The sequence below is a fragment of the Mus caroli genome, chromosome 19 (genome assembly GCF_900094665.2).
Source record: "Mus caroli chromosome 19, CAROLI_EIJ_v1.1, whole genome shotgun sequence".
NCBI lineage: Eukaryota > Metazoa > Chordata > Mammalia > Rodentia > Muridae > Mus > Mus caroli.
The window spans coordinates 26,130,464-26,150,294 of NC_034588.1; the positions used below are offsets into that span (position 1 = coordinate 26,130,464).

Sequence of the window (19,831 nt, forward strand, 5' to 3'; positions counted from 1 at the left end):
TGGAACTCACTTTGTAGACCAGGCTGGCCTCGAACTCAGAAATCCGCCTGCCTCTGCCTCCTGAGTGCTGGGATTAAAGGCGTGCACCACCACGCCCGGCTGTTATTCTTTTTTTTAATTAATTTTAATTTATGTGTGTTATTTGCCAGCATGTATGTCTATTAGACTATCAGATCTTGTGTCCTCTGGGAGGACATTCAGTGCTCTTAACTGCTGAGCCATCTCTCTAGCCTGTGACATAGATAGAAATTCATATGTTTCATCTTCAGTGATTTTTTTGTTTGTTATTAGAAAAGAGAGAGATTCACTCAGTCTGATTAAGGAACATCCTTCCTTTTGGATTGGATAGTTGAAGAATGCATGACGATGATATGTGTATCTGTCTTCTGACATGGTTGTTATTTGGGGGTTTTTGATCTGTTCTGCTGAGTTATATTAGCTCATACTTGAGGTTATTTTGAGTGTTTTTTGTTTTGTTTTGGTTTTGGTTTTTCGAGACAGGGTTTCTCTGTGTAGCCCTGGCTTTCCTAGAACTCACTTTGTAAACCAGGCTGGCCTCGAACTCAGAAATCCTCCTGCCTCTGCCTCCCGAGTGCTGGGATTAAAGGCGTGCGCCACCACCCCCGGCTCTTGAGGTTATTTTAAAGATTGATGCTTGCTATTGACTTGCAGGAGGCCTCTTCTTGTCTTCTTTTTTGTACTTTGGAATATGAAATTTACCAATAATTGTGTCTTTTTCTGAATGTTGAACTTTCCGAGGGCTACACCGTTATTCTTCTTACTCTTTGGGGTGAATCTTTTTGTGTCTTTTGTTTTGTGATTTGTGTGCTTTCTTAATTACAAATATAGTAATAGAGGCTAGTGTGTTGTTACAAAAGCTCTAAATCCCCGGAGGAAGAGGTAGAGGGCAGAGCTCGCCAAGCATGAGAACGGGAGTTTGGATCCCTGGCATCGGTGGTGTTTGTTGCTTTTATCTCTTTCACAGCTTCATATAAGAAAACCCAATCACACAGAACACTTGCACATATGAGCAAAAGTTGCAGGTTCACATTTATGTTATAAAAGTAATACTTTAGGGAAGCTCTTCTTATGGTTCAGGATTTAAAATAATTGGTATAGATTGCACACTTAATTCCCAGACCATAGAACATTTCCATTTCCCAGGAAGCCGTTTCCCATAAGCACCCAGTTCATCCTCATCTTGCTTTTTCTCTGTCTTAAGACCTGAGGGTGGTAACTTCTGCTTTCCTAGACCTTCCATGGACTTTCCTGATGTGGGGTTTTGTTTAAGATACTTTATTACACAGAGTGAGCTCCAGGACAGCCAGGGCTACACAGAGAAACCCTGTATCGAAAAAACCAAAAAAAAAAAAAAAAAAGATACTTTATTACAGCCTGTAGCTTTTCCTTTGTTCATAATCGAGGAAAAATGTCCTGTCTCCTTAAGAGTTATGCAGGTCAAGAAATGATAAAGTGTTACATAATCTCATATAAAGGATTTATTTTTTTCTTAGTGACTGGACATCTCCTAACTGAGAACTGGGAGTGTGTTTGTCATTTCTGTCTTTAGGACTTAGTGAGGAAAAGGGCAACACTAACTTACTTAACCGTTTATTGTCTTGCTTTCTGGTTATTTTCTAAAGAACTTGAGACCACATTGAATATGTTCCTTTTAACCCTTCTCTTAATACAGTATGAATGTTCCTTTGTGCCATGGAATAATTCCTTTCAACTGTTTTTTTTTTTTTTTTTTTCCCAGTTTTACTGGCATGGTTTTACTCTGTAGCCCATGCTGGCTTGGAAGTTATTGCCTCCTGCCTCAGCCTCTTGAGTTCTGAGATTACAGTCATACCCTGCAGCTCAGGCTTTAAAACATTCTTAATGACTGGAGGGTATCACAAAATTTGATGTTTTATCAATGATGTGAATTAAAGAATGATATGAAATCATTTTTAACTTTTAAATTGTGTGAAAAAGTAATTGCATTTTATGTGACTTTCTGTGCACTTAAAAACATATAGATGCACAGGGTGTGTTAAGGGACAGCTGACTCCATTTTGCTTCAAAGTTTAGAAAGAAGAAAGGAATTTAGTCTGGTTTCTAGGCTCAACTCTCTGAAACAACCAGTGTTACTAACTTTTGTCTTTTTCCAGGATCCGTTTTTATCATAACTGCTTTCTGTCTGTCTGTCTCTCTCTCACATACACACATACTCTTTTTTTTTTTTTTTACAGTCATCCACATCATAGTACTTCTACAGGCTTTCCTATTGTGCCTTGGAGGTGACGCATGCTAGTTGAGCACACTACTGTGGCTATGCTAGTCCAACGGCTATTTGTAGACATTTGAGTTAGAATAACATTAAATTGGAGCTGTTAAGTATAGTTCATTGAAATTTGCTTTTTTCAAGTGGATTTGAGTTTGAGGCCAGCCTGGTCTTCATAGTGAATTCCATGGCATATATACAATATTATAAATATTATGATATATAATACATTGCATATATAAATATATCATAAATATTTCTAAATAAATATTAAATCTATGATATGTAAATAAATATTTAAAATACATACATAAATATATAGTGAGACCCTGTCTCAAAAAAGCAAACAGGGTCTGCAAATTAGCTCCTTTTTATTTTTTATTTTATTTTTTGAGACAAGGGTTGTCTGTGTAGCCCAAATTGGCTTTAAAGTCCTGGTCCTCCTGCCTCAGACCGGAGTGCTGATGACCCTTGTTTTAAAGCATAAATCTGGGCCTTTAAGATATAAAACAGTGTTGAAAAGATTGTACCATGAACCTGTATGACCTCATCCAGGACAAGAAGTAGACCTTGCCCACATCTGCGCATGTCTGACTTTTCACAGCTGTCTGCTGTGTCTCTGGTGGCAGCTACACCTTGCCCTGAGTTACTCTGTGCATTCCCAAGCAGTACAGCAACACTGCGCTTGGTTTTGAAATCTTCAGCCCTCTGAAATTTGCGTCCCCACGGAGTGATCCTGACAAGAAGCTCCAGGTGTGGCAGGTGAACAGGCAAGGCTGGTGTGTGTCTTGGCTGAGGGTGGGGGATTGGCTCTGTTGGCAGGACACTTGATGGTCCTTTACACACCAGGTGATGGAGCTGTGCCTTCGCTGCTGGGAGCACTCTGGAACTCCTCTGAGACTGGCTTCCTGAGCCAGCCTGCCGTGACCCAGGGTGATCCTGCCTGGAGGGTTTTTGAGGTTCCGTTCTCTTCCTACTCATGTTCCTGCCAAGCAGCCATGGCTTCTGACTGAGGTCAAGATTAAGAGCACCCAAGGATTGCGAAACAAAATGACTTTAAAAGTCCCTCCCTCTCTCCTCTCCCTCCCCCCTCCTTCCCTCTCTCCTTCTCTCTCTCTCCCTTGAGCTCTTCCTTCTCTTCCTTCCTTTTCTTAATCTATCAGACCTATGGGACTTCTTGAGGCATTTGTTCAAGACAGCCCCCAGCACACCCCCACCCCGCACCACATCTCCCACCCCTCACCACCCCCTCCCCGTCCCCAGCTCATGCCTGAATTGCACATAGAATGGAGCTCCGGTTGTGTAAATGGTTTGTTTTCTCTTCGCCATGGTCTCACTGTGTCGTTCAGGGTGGCCTGGTGTTTGCTGTGTATTCTACACTGAACTTGAACCCTTGACCCTCCTGCCCCAATCTCCCCAGGGCTAAGATTGGTAAACATTTTTTCCCACATACAGAAATACGCACGACATATAGTATGCATATGCTTCTAAGCATAACCGCAGTGCTAGCTAGCATCACTGCCTTGTGCTTTCGAGTCATCATTAGGTAAGCTGGAGAAGCCTTGAACAGAATGCTGTGCATCCGATGATGGCTGAGATGACATAAGTTACCGGAGGGCAGGGAGAATATGTGACTTCAATATGCTGGATAAAGTTAAGACTCATATTCTGTCAGAACAGAAGAAAATTGTTTATTTCTAGAACTTTTCATTAAAAAAATTCAAGTTGTCATTGGCTGGTAGTAATTTAAAACAACATTTTACGTATTTATTTTGTGTATGCTCATGCAAAGGTCAGAAGGCGACTTGTCAGTCTTCCTTCCCTCCCACCCTGTGGGGACCAAGGATCAAACTCAGCCCATCAGTCTTGGTGGCAGGTGCCTTTTTCTTCTGAGGTCTCACAGGCCTAACTGGTATAATTAAAACTGGAAGGTTAAGCTGGTGCGGCGACACAGTCCTTTAATCCTAGCACTTGGGAGGCAGAGGCAGAAGTATCTCTTGAGTTTGAGTTCAAGGTCAGCTTGGTCTACAGAGCAGAGTCCAGGACACAAAACAAAGAAACCCAAAACTGGAAAATTAAATCACTGGTTGACTGTAGTCTACTCTGTTCTTATTAAAAAGATGTGTTGATTGGGGGCCCGGCCAACTGCTTGCAGAAGCCTTCGTTCTGTAGATAAGTTGGGATTTCCTACACTAAGGGCTTGGTTCTGAGGTGGTGAGTAGAGGAGAGGCAAACTGTCATGGTGTGGTTAAGGACATGGACCTTGGAGGACAGGCAGGCTCAAATCCTGGCTCCGAAATTGCTGTCATTTGAACAGGTTAGGCAAGTTGGCAGTCTTCAGTTTCAGCCTTTGTTCTGTGCAGTGGGAGTGGTGCCATCGTCTTATGATTATAAAGATTAAATGACAATTCGTGGCTGAGAGGATGCCTCCAGTAATAACTGTAAGCCCTAGTCACTGTTTTTGTAACTATGGTAAGCTTTAATGGCATCTTTCTGACTTTTGGCCCAATGCTCTTTGAACAGATTGCAGAATCTGCTATGAGAGGAGTTGTGGGGCCACATTAAGTAATGAGAGGGTAGATGGGAGCTGCTCAGGTGATTGGCTCTCCCTTTGGGGTCAGTTTATGTGACTTATGGGGTGCTAGTGTATTACAGGGGTGGGATCTGTCTGTCTAGGCAGTCTATCATCATGGGGAGGCATGACAGCATGCAACAGATACAGCAGCTGGAACAGAAGCTGAGAGCTCACACTTTGAACCAAACTGGAAACAGAGAGAATGAACTAGAAAGGGTGCAAGTCTTTAAGCCTGTAAAGCCCTTCTCTAGTGACATATTTCCTTCAAGAAAGCCACACCCCCTAAACCTCACCAAACTGGGCCTTAGGTGTCCAAATGCTGAGAGTACGGAGTATGAAGGGCAGGTGTCATCCAAACTGCCATGCCCTGGAGGTCTGTAATTAGCTTATCTTAGGGTTTTACTGCTGTGAACAGACACCATGACCAAGGCAACTCTTATAAGGACAACATTTAATTGGGACTGGCTTACAGGTTCAGAGGTTCAGTCCATTTTCATCCAGGCAGGAGCCTGGCAGCATCCAAGCAGGCATGGTTCTGGAGGAGCTGAGAGTTCTGTGTCTTGATTTGAAGGCAGACGGAATACTGGGTCTTCAGGCTGCTAGGAGAAAGATTGCAAAGCCCATCCCCACAGTGACACACTTCTAACAAGGCCACACCTCCTAGTAGTGCCACTCCCTGGGCCAAGCATATTCAAACCACCACAGTTGTTTAGAATTTCTTGTTTGTTTTGTGACAGGGTCTCATTGTACTTGGCTATTTTGGGGCTCGCTGTGAAAATCAGACAGGCCTTAAAGTCAGAGATTTACCTGTTTACTCTCTCAAATGCAGGGGTTTAAGTTGTATGCTGCCATGGCAAGCTTTTTGACAGGCTCTATGTGGGTGAGGTTAGCGTCCTGTGATTGATAGAGTGCTGTGTATATTTATTTTCTGTTGTTGGGTGTGAGAGTTGAACCTGTTCTCACCAATGCTTTCCCACTGCCCAGAGCCCTTAGCACGTGATTGAACTGTCAGCCAGTTCCAGAGGGAACCCCAGTGGTGACACCACAGGTAAACGTCTTCTCAGTACATTTTTAGAAATAGTGCCTTATGGAAGATTTTGTCTTTTTTCCCCTTCACAGATTTTGAAGCAAGCTTTATAAGGCTGTTGGACAAAATAACCAATGGTTCTCGAATTGAAATCAACCAAACAGGTAAGCTGCTCTTCTCTGTTCCTAAAAGCACCTTCGTGTACTACTCGGGCATTCTTCTGCTTCTCATTTGAGTGGTATAAAGACTGTATTGTATTTTTTTTTTTTAATCACTTTACTATTTTACGTTTATATAAGCCATCTTCATGAATGTTCAGGGAAGACCTTTTGAAATTAACCAAGGTAGTGCTAAGTGGAGGTTGTAATAAAAAGTTCATTAATACATTAGTTTCAAATGGAAGGACCCAGTGTGTTTATGGTATGATTATATATGTACAAACACAGGCATACCATACACACATAAACACACACACACACACGTGAGTACCCCACTCTGACATACTTAACACATACATAAACTCTCTGAAGTCCGTTTACCTGTGCAGTTGTGTTGAATTCTTACAGCAAACTCCCAGATGTACTACATTGCTGTAGGTACTAAAATCTACTTTAAAAAAAAAAAAATTGTTTCAAGTTTATACAAATATATTCAAGAAACGTGACAGTCCCTTTGGCCCCTTCCTCTTCTAGAACCTTCCTTGAGCCATGGCCCAGCCCCATGGAACTGGGCTTTTGATGGTCTGCTGCTGGTTGCTTCCTGCTGCCCTGGACCGAGCTCTGTGTTTTGTGGCTCACAGTTTAGTGCTTTATTGTGTACGTGGGTAGTCATTTATTTAAATCCTCCCTGTACTGAATAGGAAGTAGGACAGACATGCTTTGATGACTCTATGAACTATATACCCGCATTCCAGAAAGGATTTTTTTTTCCCTGAGACAGGGTTTCTCTGTGTAGCCCAGAAAGGATTCTTTAGCCTTTCCTGTATGTTGACTCTCTTATAAAAGAAGGCAAATTTGGGGCCGGGCGTGGTGGCGCACGCCTTTAATCCCAGCACTTGGGAAGCAGAGGTAGGCGGATTTCTGAGTCCAAGGCCAGCCTGGTCTACATCTACAGAGTTCCAGGACAGGACAGCCAGGACTACACAGAGAAACCCTGTCTTGAAGAGAGAGAGGAAGAGAGAGAGAGAGAGAGAGGAGAAAAAAAAAAGAACACACACTTGGATTTATAGGTGGCACTGGACCATGATGATATATGCTGGTCTCTGTCAGCATTCAGCCACACCCAGTGGAGAGCAGGTCTAGGGATGAGATGCACCTATGCCCCTTTCAGGTGGCAGAGAGGGTGTGGCCCCACTCAGCAGTTCACAGACAGGCAGGCTTGGGGTAAGAGGGAGATCGTTAGTCTGTTCTTCCTTATCCTTTCATTCAGTCCAGGCTCTTGGCCTTGACAGGGGCGCTGCTCCCTCAGAGTGGGTCTCCTGAAGCTAATCCTCTCTGGACTCCTCCACAGGCACAGCCCCAGTGTCTTCACCAGTCTCATGGGTTATGGTAAATATGATAAGCTGACAGGGATGCTTACCCATCACATGCCCCTTGTATACGACATTCCTTGTCCTCCTCTTCCCCCCAGCCCCCAGGATAATGATCAGGTCGCTTTGTCGGATTGATCTGTAGATGTAAGCAGAATGACATACCGCTTTTCAGCGAGTCTGTTGTTGTGACTTACTACAGTTTAGGAGAGCGATCCCTGCCCTCTTGCTGAGGAACGTTAGTAACTTTGGTCAGAGTGTGAACCTGGCTGGAGTTGTTTGGATTTAGTATTTAATATAGTAAAGTCTACTTATTTTATGAAATTTCCAAGAGACGTTTTTCACTTGTATGACTGAGTGAATTTCCTTCCTCTAGAGGTTTTATTTCTGGTAAGTATCCAGAGACGACAAGACTGAGCAGTAGAAACTCTCGTTTGTCCATCTACTCTGAAACCATCTAGGATATTCTAGTTGGTTCCCTTAAATATGTAAGTGTAGTGAGAATTTTTTGTTTGAATTATACAAATATGTGAAAAACTGAACTAGAATACTGATGAGTGTTCACTAACATAAAATCAGTTGAGATATTTCACTAACTAGTATCAAATTAAAATAGCTACCACTGATGGTATTGGATATCACAAGAGCCTGTGTCATGTGATCTCTGTGTTTGGTAAGTGGGGTGTGTGAGAGACCCCATTTGAGGGGAATGTACAGGCTGCTGCTATGCTGAGACGGTGGTCCACAGGCCTATCACCTGCAGTCTGAGTGTGTCAGGAAAGTGGTGTCTGTTTGGTACCTCTGTGTTCTACTGTGACTAGCAGCTAAGCTAGCTTAGAGAAGAGTTTATATATTGCAGATATTAAATTGTACCCACAGTTTATTATTTTCCAGAGGCTTGGTGTCAGTGAGTCAGCTTTTGAGATGAAGTGTAGACTCACAGGAATAGCATTTTGTGCTCCTTGGATGGATGCCTGGGCCAGGTTCCCCTTGGAACACACTACATTCATTGTTGTCTCCACACTTTGTTGTGTTCCTGCTCCATCATTTGTTGTTGTTTTGTTTGTTTTCCTCTTCGTTTAAGGAACAACCTTATACTACCAGCCTGGCCTCCTGTATGGCGGGTCTGTGGAGCACGACTGCAGTGTCCTCCGCAGCATTGGCTATTACCTGGAAGCTCTCCTTTGTCTGGCTCCGTTTATGAAACACCCATTAAAAATCGTTCTGCGAGGAGTGACCAATGACCAGGTTGACCCTTCGGTGAGTACTGAGGTCAGACTGTGGTGTGACGTTTCTTTTATCTGTTGTTACAGCGCGAGTTCTTAGAAGGAAGCTTCTTAATGAGCACAGCAGTTCTGTTTTCAGTTTCTTTTTCTGTTTACCTTGAAGCTTAGAGGTTAGTTCATCCAAGACACACAGATGAATCAAGTCCCGTGATCATCAACTTAGAGATGATGGGTAACGCCCATCAAAGCGCCGTTCTCTGTTGTGTCTATAGACCTTCAGAATAATGCTGGCTGCCCCATCATGCTCGACATGAGATCTGGCTCTGCTGGCTGCAGTCGGGTAGAGCCTCTCTCTAGAAGCCTGCATTAGCACCAAGGCAAGAAGGCAGCAGAGCGAAGTTTTAGGCAGGAAATTATCATCTCTGGGTATTGCCACAGTATAGTTTTACCTTGGCCATTAATTCAAGGAGTTTTCACCTAAGAGGTTTCAGACACAGTAGGCGTGAAGGCACGAAGGAATCTCTGAGTGTTGGTAGCTGTGGGGAACAGTAACTGTCTCACTGAACAGGTCACCTTCTGTAAATAGGAGGAGAATGGTTTAATACCCAGCGAGTTCTCATTTTGTTCACCATGGTTGTCATGTCCATGTTAGCATCCTGTGGGGAGGGAAGGAGTTCTCATTTTTGGATACTTTATTGACTAGAAGAGGCTTCGTGGCCGTGACGACCTCACTGAAGGGGCTCCTTGTCTTTATAGACACAAGCCACAGCAGCTTCTGAGGGTAGCTACAAGGTGCTGCAAGCTTTCTGACTGGGAAGGAGCAGCTCTGGCGACTGCTCCTGCTTACCAGTGGTTCCATATGGTTAATGTGTTCTTGGGTCGTCAATAACTTATCCTCAGTGCTGGGAAATGTAGCTACATGGACTTTTTGAAGAAGGCTCAAGCTCTGCAGCTTTTAACTGTGGGTGAAAGAATGCTATGCAACCTGTTTAAAATGTTAAATTTGAGCTTCTTGCTCCCCTCCCTTACATTGTCTCAAGATTATAGAAAATGGCTCTTTTACTTTATATAGGAAAGGAGGCATCTGCACTTTTAGATTGTAGGTAGATGAACTGTCTCATAATGGTAAACACAGGTTTGGGGTTTTAGCACTGTGCTCTGTTTCATGCCCATTCTATAACCGCTAGTGGTCATAAACACTATTTTAAACAAGTTTTTAAAAACAATTCATGTGTTAGTGTGAGAGAGTTGATCAGTTCCCTGGGAACAGGGCTTTTGTGTAGATTATGCTTTCGTAGTTAGAGACTGCCTCACTTTTGCCACCTGCCACTAAGATGACCGTGGTTTGACCTGATTAGCCTGGGTTACAACAGAGGTGGTTGGTCTTGGGTAAAGAGGACCGTCCTCGGCCTGTGAGATCTCAAGTCAGGCATCTGCTTTCCTCTGCTCTCCGTGGTTCTGCTTTCTGCATAGGGAGTCAGGGTCATGAACTGGGTGAACTAATTCTTCCCTTCCTCAAAGCCTTCCTTCTCTCGGGATGGTAGCTGGAGTCTGGAAGGCAGAAGCTGGCCTGTGTGGTGTGCAGCTGAGGAGTGTGTGTCTTAGTCTGAGGAGCCTTGCTATAACAAAGTACCTGAGACTAGGTAGTTGATAAGTTAAAACGTTTTTCTCTTCTGGAAGCTGGGAAATTCAAGAAATGGTGTACATTGTAGCATGGTGAAGGGCAGTAGCCTGGCAAGGCAGAGAAATCAAGCCAGACCTAACCTTCTCTCAGAAGCTAGTTTCAGAAATAACTGAGCTGCTTTCCTGACACTGTCCATAACCTATTCATGAAGACTGCATTTGCGTTACTAAGTCACCTCTGAAAGGCCCTATCTTCCAACGGCATTACAGTGACAAACTTGAACATGAGAAAGCTGTCAAGATAGAGCAGATAGGGAGAGTTACTACTCTCTGGGCTTTAGGGAAACACTGGAGTAGACTATCATCTAGGTTTGTATAAGGACAGTATGTAGTTCCCCACAGGACCAAATTACCCAACGACACATTTCTCAGAACTTCTCCTTTTGGATGTATTTACCTTTAATATTTAGTTAAATTAGCTAATCTTTAATAGTTTTGCCAAATGCTGCCCCCACCACACCCTGTCCATTCTGAATGAGTTAGTTCCTAAGCCTTGTGTATTATTTCTACTTCTTCTGCCCTTGGAGCCTTTTTGGAGGATCATTGAATTGAATCAGCCTGTTGGACTTGTGGCATCGTGGAGACAGCAAGGCTTGAAGCCTGTCTTAGGGAAGGAAGCTCAGATTCTGTGATTCTCCCCCCACCCCACTCCCCTACTGGGGCCACGTAGCTCATCAGAGCCCGAATTTGGGACAAAAGACTGGGTCTCTTCTGCTCATGGTGCCACTACTCTTGCTTCCTGTCCCAGGGAGCTCTAGATACAGAAGAGATGAACGGTCAGTGCTACTGTGATTACCATTGGCGGTTTCAATGCTTCATGCATGTTGGGGGCATTGTCCCCTCTAAGGCTCCTCCCAACTCCCCACGTAGACTCAGCACCTGTACCAGGATTCTTAGGTAAACATTGCGGGTTCATTGGCTTGCTCTGACCTGGAGAGGTACCAACTCTTAAGTGTTAAAGAATAGACTTGTTATGTATATTGGAAAAGGCTTGATAAAATAACATTATAATAATGTTTATTAATAAATTAATAGAGTAATGTTATGGGCGTGATACCTGTGAGAATGAGCAGAGGTCCCAGTGTGTTTTCTGTGTGAGTCCAGCAGTTTCTTGAGTTTTGTTTACCACTTGGACTTTTAGCTGCATGTTCAAAGTTTAATTCAAAATTCCTTGAACTAACTTACAGGTTGATGTTCTTAAAGCGACAGCGCTCCCTCTACTGAAACAGTTTGGGATTGATGGAGAATCATTTGAGCTAAAGGTGAGAATGTGTGAACTGCTGGCTGTATGCATCCAAGACATTTTTATTTAGTTGATTGGAAGAAGCAGGCGATATATGATGAGGCTTATTAACCAGTGCTTCAAACCTTGAACTGAGAGAGGCCTTTAACAGTAGCCCACAGTCGTGTTGTTCTTCTCCGGTAGGTCTGTTATAAACACGAACTGAGTCCCTCACACCTCACCACAGCTGTTGGTTAGCCAAGGAATAGAGCCACATGGAGTCTGGCCCTTTGCCGCGCTTGTCTGAATCATCCTGGTGTAATTTGTGTCCAGGAGCTCCTGAGACGCGACAGTGCCTTCAAAGCCCCATAGGAATGATTTAGCCTTCCTGGGCTGGGGTGTCAGGGTAACCCATGTTCTCCATGTCTGCTTTCTCCCATCCCCTCCTTACCACTTTGTGCAGATCTTGCGTCGGGGAATGCCTCCTGGAGGAGGAGGCGAAGTGCTTTTCTCGTGCCCCGTGAGGAAGGTCCTGAAGCCTGTCCAGCTCACAGATCCAGGAAAAATCAAACGGATCAGAGGAATGGCGTATCCTTTGCATTAAAGTCCTGATTCTCTTCTTGTCTCGTGAAGATGACAGCGCTACACCTTTTCACTGTTTACACTGTCAGCAACAATCTCACGAAAGTGTCAGTGCTGAAGCTGTAGTTGAGCTATGTTTTATCACGTGCCTCACAGTGACAAGATTGACTCGTTTTTCTTCACGTAATGCTACAGTGCCTGGGGAAGGCTACAGTTACAGTTAATTCTGTAACTGTAGCTCCAGTGTGACATGTAAATGACGGAGAGGGAGTGAGAGGGGGAGGGCTGGGGCAGCTGGGACACGGGCGGGGGTGACCAGTTGTCTGGAGGATTCTTTGGAGACTGGAATGTAACTGTGATCTACCGTGAAGTGTTTCACCTGTGTCCTTTAGGGCAAGATCACTTTATGCATCTCAGTTAAGCTTCTGAATGCTTCAAGTTAACTCACATCCTATTGTGCTGCAGATAAGGAAACTGGGATATAAAAGCTCTGTTTGTTAATGTCTCATAGCTGATAGGTACGAATGGGATTTAAACCTTGTCCATAATTTGGTGCCCAGCTTTTAACCTCTGCCTTTTTTTTTTTAATCTGCAGAAAAGCAGGGACATTTGAATGAGCCTTAAAGGATAGAAGTTTGTGAAGCAGGGCAAGAAAGGGGGGTGCTTCAGTGCAAAAAGTGGGTGTTTGTAGAGGAAGCTACACCCCACAGTTTTGGGGCACAGCTAGCTGTGTGGGTTGTTAAGACTCAAGCAGTCAGTGACAATTGATGAACACGATGGGGTGTGAATTTAACAGGAGCCAGTGAAGAAATGAAGGCCATATTGAGCAATTGGCCTTTACTTAAATGTCACTGATTTTCTTCTGAAGAGCAAATTTGCATATTAGGACAGCTTGGGTGGTCATGTAAGAACTTTTGTGATATTTTGGAAAGTATGGTTATAGAAGAAACTCACCTAGTGTCACCATGGTAACATAGTTATTGTACCCGAAGAGAGGCAGGGAGTGGGGTAGTGAGAGGTCAGGTAAGAGCTGCTGCAGAGGGTTGAGAGTCACTGGTTGGTTTTAATGCTTTTCACCGAGGCTTGTTGGTAAGGATATTTGCTGATGGTAGCTACAAAAGGCCAGCGTAGGGTGGAATGGGGTGGTTGTGAGTTAAGTATTACATTGCTGGATTTGATGGCTCCACTGAAATAAGTCTAGAGAGGACTTTAGAGTTGAGGATCTGCAGCTCGGGAGGCAAGATGAAGGCTAGAAGTGAATGCTGTGAAGTCAGCAGCCATGAGGAATGCAGAGCGAGGAGACTGGCGCCCTGGACAGCCATCAGAACTGTGAGTGAGGAGGGATGTAAAGAAGCCAGCACCTCCTGGACACCCAGGGCAGCCAGCTCCTGCTACAGCACTGAGGGTAGGGAAAAGAAGAAAGCCCAGAAAGAGCTCTTTTAGAAGCAATGGAGACAGACCATGTAACCAGTTCTGGATTGTGGGGTGAAGGACAGGTAAGTAGCTGTGTTAGAGTTGTTCTTTTCAGAATCTCCACAGGTAGAGGAGAAAGATGAGGTGATGGCTTAACAGGAAAAGAGTGCAGAGTACACTCTTTTTCTTTTCTTGTTTTGTTTTAATTTCATGTGCATTGGTACTTTCCTGGATGTATGTCTGTATGATGTCAGATCCTCTGGAACTGAAGTTATAGACAGCTGTGAGCTATCATATGGATGCTGGAGATTGAACCCAGGTCCTCTAGAAGAGCAGCCAATGCTCTTAACCACTGAGCCATCTCTCCAGTCCAGAATACACCTTTGAAGACAGGCTGTGGCTAGACAGCTGGCTTAGTTTACAAAACTCTTGCTTTGCAAACATGAAGGCCTGAGTTTGGTTCTCCAGAACCCACATTAAAAAGTCAAGTGTTGCAGTGGCATGTATGCAATTCCTTTTTGTTTGTTTGTTGGTTGGTTTTTGTTTTTGTTTTTCGAGACAGGGTTTCTCTGTCTAGCCCTGGCTGTTCTGGAACTCACTTTGTAGACCAGGCTGGCCTTGAACTCAGAAATCTGCCTGCCTCTGCCTCCCAAGTGCTGGGATTAAAGGTGTGCGCCACCACCACCTGGCTGTGTATGTAATTCTTATACTGGGGAAATATAGCACGTAGTTTTATGCTCTGCCCACCTTTGCTCCAGGAAATGACCAAGCTACCAGCCCCCTCCCAGCTTTCCTTGAATCCTCAGCCAAAGGGCACAGAAGTTGTTCAATTTCAACTTGCCTTTGGACACTATTGCTGGGTGTTGCTGTCTCCCACCTGGAAAAGTGTGCCCTTATCAGTTTCTTATCTTTCTTTCCTCCTGACGTAATCTTCAGCTGCTAAACTCCTCTGACCACCCACCTGAAGGAGCGGTCTGTGTGGCCACTCCATCTTGAGATCTTACATGGTTGCCTAGTTCTCCTCTTTCCAAGGCATAGCTAACTTTGTTCTCTCTCTTGCGTCTTTCTTCCTGCCTCCTGGGACCCAGAAGTCCCACAAGTCCCTTCCGCCCAACAATTGGCTCATGGCTTTCTTTACTGATGGATCAAGAACTAATTGGGGAACAGGACCTTCCCATCAGAACCACCCCTTACAGGGACACAGGATAACTGGGGCTTGTTACCCTGCCCACCAATTCTATCTGAGGAGCTCAGGTTTAATGAGAGTCTGGCCAGTTCCCAGTAGTGCTTTGTGGATGAGAGTGGGGTGGCTGGTGTTCCTCAGGTTATCTATCCTCTGGGACTCCACGGGTGTGAGCACACACATGAGCACCGTTACAGAACACAAACAAGAGAGGTCATTCATGATTTGAGCGTTTCTATACGTTAGAAAAAGTGAATTTGGGAGAACAGGAGTCTGAAGCAAAGTGGCGAGATCATTGAGATCTCAGTGGTGGGACTTACTGGGTCCACTTTGCACTGCTGCTCTCTGGTGTGCTGGTTGACTCTTGTCACCAGGCCTGTTGGTCCACTGAATGGGCTGTAATGAAGTTAGCTGAGTAGATGTGCAGTGTGAGCACTAGCAGGTGTAGGTAGATGGTATCTCCTCTTACTCAGCGTATGTTCACATTTACAGGCAAGCGGTAAGGTTGATTCAACGTAGAACTTTGTGGGGAGAGTAGAAAGGGTGGGGATGGGTTTGAAAGTTGAGATGAATCAGAGCTAAAGAGAGGGGCAGGGTAGGAGAAAGGCATGGCAGGAATGGCAGCTGTGTGCCGGCGCAGCGTTGGGTCGCTCGCGCAGCGTTGGGTCGCTCGCAACTGAAGACAATAAAAGTCCTGGGGTCATGAGGTCAAGGGCTCAGAAGAAGTTGGAATTTTTCCATGGTAGCAAGTCTGGCAGGAGAAACAGGGGAGAAGGCCTGCGTCCTCAAGGGATGGAAGCACCTGGCAGAGTGGGGAGGCCGTGCAGTATAACGGTGAAGAGCTGCGGTAAGCCGGAGAGTCAGGATGAAGCCAGAATGTGCCTCACTTAGTAAGGCGGTGGGACTCACCATTCTGGGGAAGGAAGACAGGAGGTCCAGAGATTGGAAGCCTTAGATTGAAGGTCAGACGTAGACAGAGGTGTGAGTGCTGGGAGGGAGGGACTGAGGGGTTGAATGTAGGGAATGCTGTTGGTAGTCTGTGTAGTAAAAGTGGTAAGAGAACTGGGTGGGACAGGTATTGTCTCCCTGGATTTCACTGCTAATGTTCTTTGAACCATCCCCCTGTGGAGTCTGAGGCAGGAGACACTTGTGAAGTGTCACATCTTCCCTCTTGACTGAAGCGGTGGCAAAACATCAAACTGGCCCGGGCCTGCCCATGGAAGCACTCACAGCATCCAATCTGAAGACTAAGCACTCCAGCATCAGTCAGCGGGACTGTCACTTAATAAGCCCCTCAAAGGAATGTGGGCTTTCGTCCGGCCTTTGACAGTTCTAGGATCCGAGAATAAAAGCTGACTTTGGAGACTCGGTAGTTAATTCTGTGGGTTTTACCTGTAGGGCTGGTTCTGGCTGGGCTGAGCTCATCCTTGTTTTGGAGTTGGGAACACTGTGGTTTTAACTGACACCCCACCTCCACCCCCACCCCAGTACTGCTATTCCTGCTTGCAGATCAATGGCCAAGCAGACAGGTCCTGGGCTGGAACTGGTGGGGGTGCGAGCCAGCTGCTGTGACTAGAGAGTTGGCCTCACTTACTGACTGCCATCCACTCTGAGGAGAAAGAGGGAGCACAGACTTCGTTTCATGGTTCTGATCCAGAGCGAGATGTGTGTGAAAGAACTTTGGGAATCCTGAGCGTGGTGGGGTTGTCTTGGGGTGGTGGCGCCTCCTGAGCTGTCCTACGGACAGTGGGTAGGATCAGGCCCCAGAAAGATGGCACCCACTCAGTCCAAAGGCTGTAAGACCTAGGGCTGTTTTGTCTCAAAGGTGTTCAAAGTACATTCTGGACAGAAGGGGTGGTGATGAAACCGGGTTCTTTGTGTATTGGAAAAAAAAAATCCTTTTTGCTCTTTCGCCATTTCGGATTTGTCCTCTGAGTCAAGTCAAATATTTGTCATGTGATTCTTGGTACAAAAGTGCTTTGGAGTTGTGAGGGATGAAACAGTAAATCCCGTGGCCTTATGGAGCAAGGACACCATGTGTCTGAGGGGAGATGTGGTAAGTTCAGTTCAGGTGCTGCCTGGAGGGCTTCAGGTGGGAGGCATCTGTGGACCGAGGCATACCTGGAGGCAGTTGAGGTTGAAGACTGACTGGGTGGAGGTAGGCGGCATAGGCAGCGGTTCCAGGTTGGGTATGGACTCACTGAGCAGACTGGAAAGTTCACCGCAGGATTCAGGAAGTTTGCTCTTTTGCTGGGTTCAGGTCCAGTCAAGGAGAAGAGCTAGCTGACAGGTCAGGCTCCATGCACAGCCTTTTGTTTCTTAGTTCTAATGAAAATCGTGTGTTGTTGATGGTAATGACTGTACAGCCCCATGGGAATGGGCAGCTCATATTACGTCGGAGTCCACGTGGATTTACCTTATGCTCTTTCTCCATTGCTTAGTCCTGCGTGTATCCCTCCAGCTCTCCAGCATACACTGCTGTGGGGTCAGGAGAGTCAGTCTCTGTTACAAAGTTAGTTCAGGGTTATGGGTTCCACCAACCCCTTTTGCTAATTTCTTCCTTCTCTAACGGAGTCCCTTGTTGTAGAGTACTGGGTTGCAGTTTCCACCAGAGAGTATCAAGTAGAGCCCCTCTGTCCTCACAGATTGATTCTTAAGTGATATGTTTGGGAAACCTGTGGTCTTTAAAACAGCAGTCACCTTGATCTTTCAGCAACGTTTTCTGCTTCCAACTCTCTGGGTGGGGGGAGGGACTGGGATTGGCTCAGGGTCAGCCACTGTGGTACCTGGCCTGGCCTTAGGTCAAAGAGAGGCTCCTTACAGTAGTCGGACTGTGCAAAGAGTAACAAAGTTGTCACAGTTGTCACTGGGAGCCCAACTGTGGCTGTGACGAGCTTAGGCATCTTCACACTGTGTGGAGTGGACAGTTACAGAGAAGCCTGGTTGAGAAGTCACGGCTGGGCTGTGGGACCTGACTTTATACCTTTTGTTCTAGGAATCCAGATTCCTTTTTCACCATGACTGTTTGAAAGGTTTTTTGGTTTTTGGTTTTTTGGTTTTTTATAATAATGAAAAATTTAGTTACAGAACTCTTGAGTTAAATAATGTGAGAGGGGAATTGTAAGTGCCAGCGTGGCACAGACTTGCTGACTTTCTGTCTGACTTTCTACTGTCGTGGCATCCCAGCATCATAACGTCCTTAACCCTGGGCCACAGGTACTCAGTTCGTGTATCACCTCAGATGGCAAACCGGATCGTGGATTCCGCGAGGAGCATCCTCAACAAGTTCATACCTGACATCTATATCTACACAGATCACATGAAAGGCGTCAATTCTGGGAAGTAAGTGCCTTCCAGAGCAGCCTTCAGCAGCTGAGCTCAGTGAGAATATGGCGACACTCCTTTCTCATCTCACTGCCTTCCAGCCTTATCTCCCTCAAATAAAACCACTGCATCCTGCAGTTATCCGCTTGGGTTAGGAGATCGCCTCTTCTCTAAGGGCAGCACAGCTGGTCCTCACAGCTCTTTCAGTCTCTCCTGATTTGAGCAAAGAGACCAGGGGAGGACTGGGAGGTTGAGTGTAAGTGAGAAGTTTGGCCTTCACACCCTCCAGTGGAAAGTGATGGTGTCAGAGGTCAGGGCTAGAAAGGATGTTTATACAGAGCTGGCCCTTCCCTCTGGGGACGGGAAGGTCATTAACGTTCCCATGCCTTTTATTCAAACACCAGAACATTCTTTATTTACACACTGAGCTAATGGTGTACCCTAGGATAATTGTAAATATTAACGTTTAAAAGGTGTCTATGTACGCTATCTGTATGTAGCAAGTCTGTACATGCTACGGAAACAGCAACTCCTAATGCTGGCCTTTTCTTTCTGCCTTCTTCCTCAGCTGTGGGCCTGGATTAGTGGGCCCACTCTTTCCTAGAGGGGATTGCCAAGGGCTGGGAAAGAGTGGGTAGCAGCGGAGGCTGCTGAGTGTTCCTGGATAGTCTGTTCTCAGATCCCTTGCTTTTCCAGAATGGGGAGAGAGGAATAGTGCAGGCCCGAAGGCCACGCTGCCTGCCACCAGCCATAGAGTAGCCGTTTATAGTACTGTTCGAACCAGCTGCCCTGGTACAGAGTCAGATTCTCAGATCAGTACCAAGCTCCATGTTAAAAATTATGTATAAAACCGATGTATTTCTCACATTTGTGTTTAGTTTTTAAATCCCAGGTTACAGGTTATGAATCGTTGTAAAGTCATGCCTGGGTTACTCCCCTATCAGAACCAGTGATGGTTCCACACGAGTAAGGGTTGCTGAAATGCTGTGGGATCCTGGTGGCCTACCTTAGCACTTAGACCAGCACCCACATTGGCTCAGTGTGGCCCATTTTGACAGCCATTACTTTCAAGAAGAAATAATAATCAAGCAGTCCTGGGTAGGTTGGAAAGCTATGGCAGCAACATTTCGCAAACTCCCGCTGCAGGTCTCAGGGTTGTCATGCTCCTCCTGCCACCATGCTAGACACACGGTTTCTACCGATTCAGAGGCATCCCGTGTGCTAAATTTTCTGTCTAAGGGTCGGTGATGTTAGGTTGTGAAACGTGAGTCAGGGGTGCTGGATCCTTGCTTTAAGGGAGTTTAAAACTGGGCATTAGGATCCTTCCACGTGATGAGTCCATAACGTGCTTGCAGAGCATCTCTGAGCCAGATCTGATGGTGCACAGTTAACCCCAGCCCTCTTTGGAAGCGAAGACAAGGATCGAGCATGAGGCCAGCTGGGGCTGCCTAGTGAAACAGTCTCTAAAAATAAAAGTGAATGTGACTCTACATAGAGTTCCTATGGAACTACTTTGGCCAGTGTTCTAGATATGGAAGACATTTGGTGAGCAATGTTGAACAGCGTTGGAGGCGGTAGGTCTGTGTTGCAATTGTGTATGGAACATTCCGTTGGGAAAGCTTCTCTAGTGATATATTTACTTTGCACTGGACAAGGTACATTTGAGGCATCAGATCTGGCAAATTTGTGGAGAAGTGCTTTTTCCCCCTTGTTTATGAACTGTTGTTTGTTTTGTCTTGTTTTCCTGGTTAAATTGTTGTTGCTGTGTTTTGTGAGAATGGAAACTCAGGTGTCTACGCTGC

General features: G+C 45.4%; 1 protein-coding gene across 2 annotated transcripts in view; it reads left to right on the plus strand.

Annotated features, from left to right (window-relative positions):
* Rcl1 (RNA terminal phosphate cyclase like 1) overlaps positions 1–19,831 on the plus strand; it is a 43,274-nt gene that overhangs the window by 8,276 nt on the left and 15,167 nt on the right. The window contains exons 2-6 of one of the 2 annotated variants that reach the window (XM_021151344.1): positions 5,961–6,032; positions 8,481–8,656; positions 11,493–11,567; positions 11,991–12,115; positions 17,922–18,047. In XM_021151344.1, coding sequence (XP_021007003.1) covers positions 5,961–6,032; positions 8,481–8,656; positions 11,493–11,567; positions 11,991–12,115; positions 17,922–18,047 — 574 coding nt within the window. Of the gene's footprint in view, positions 1–5,960; positions 6,033–8,480; positions 8,657–11,492; positions 11,568–11,990; positions 12,116–16,667; positions 16,762–17,921; positions 18,048–19,831 lie in introns of those variants that run through there. The other variant, XM_021151345.2, reaches the window with a different exon arrangement.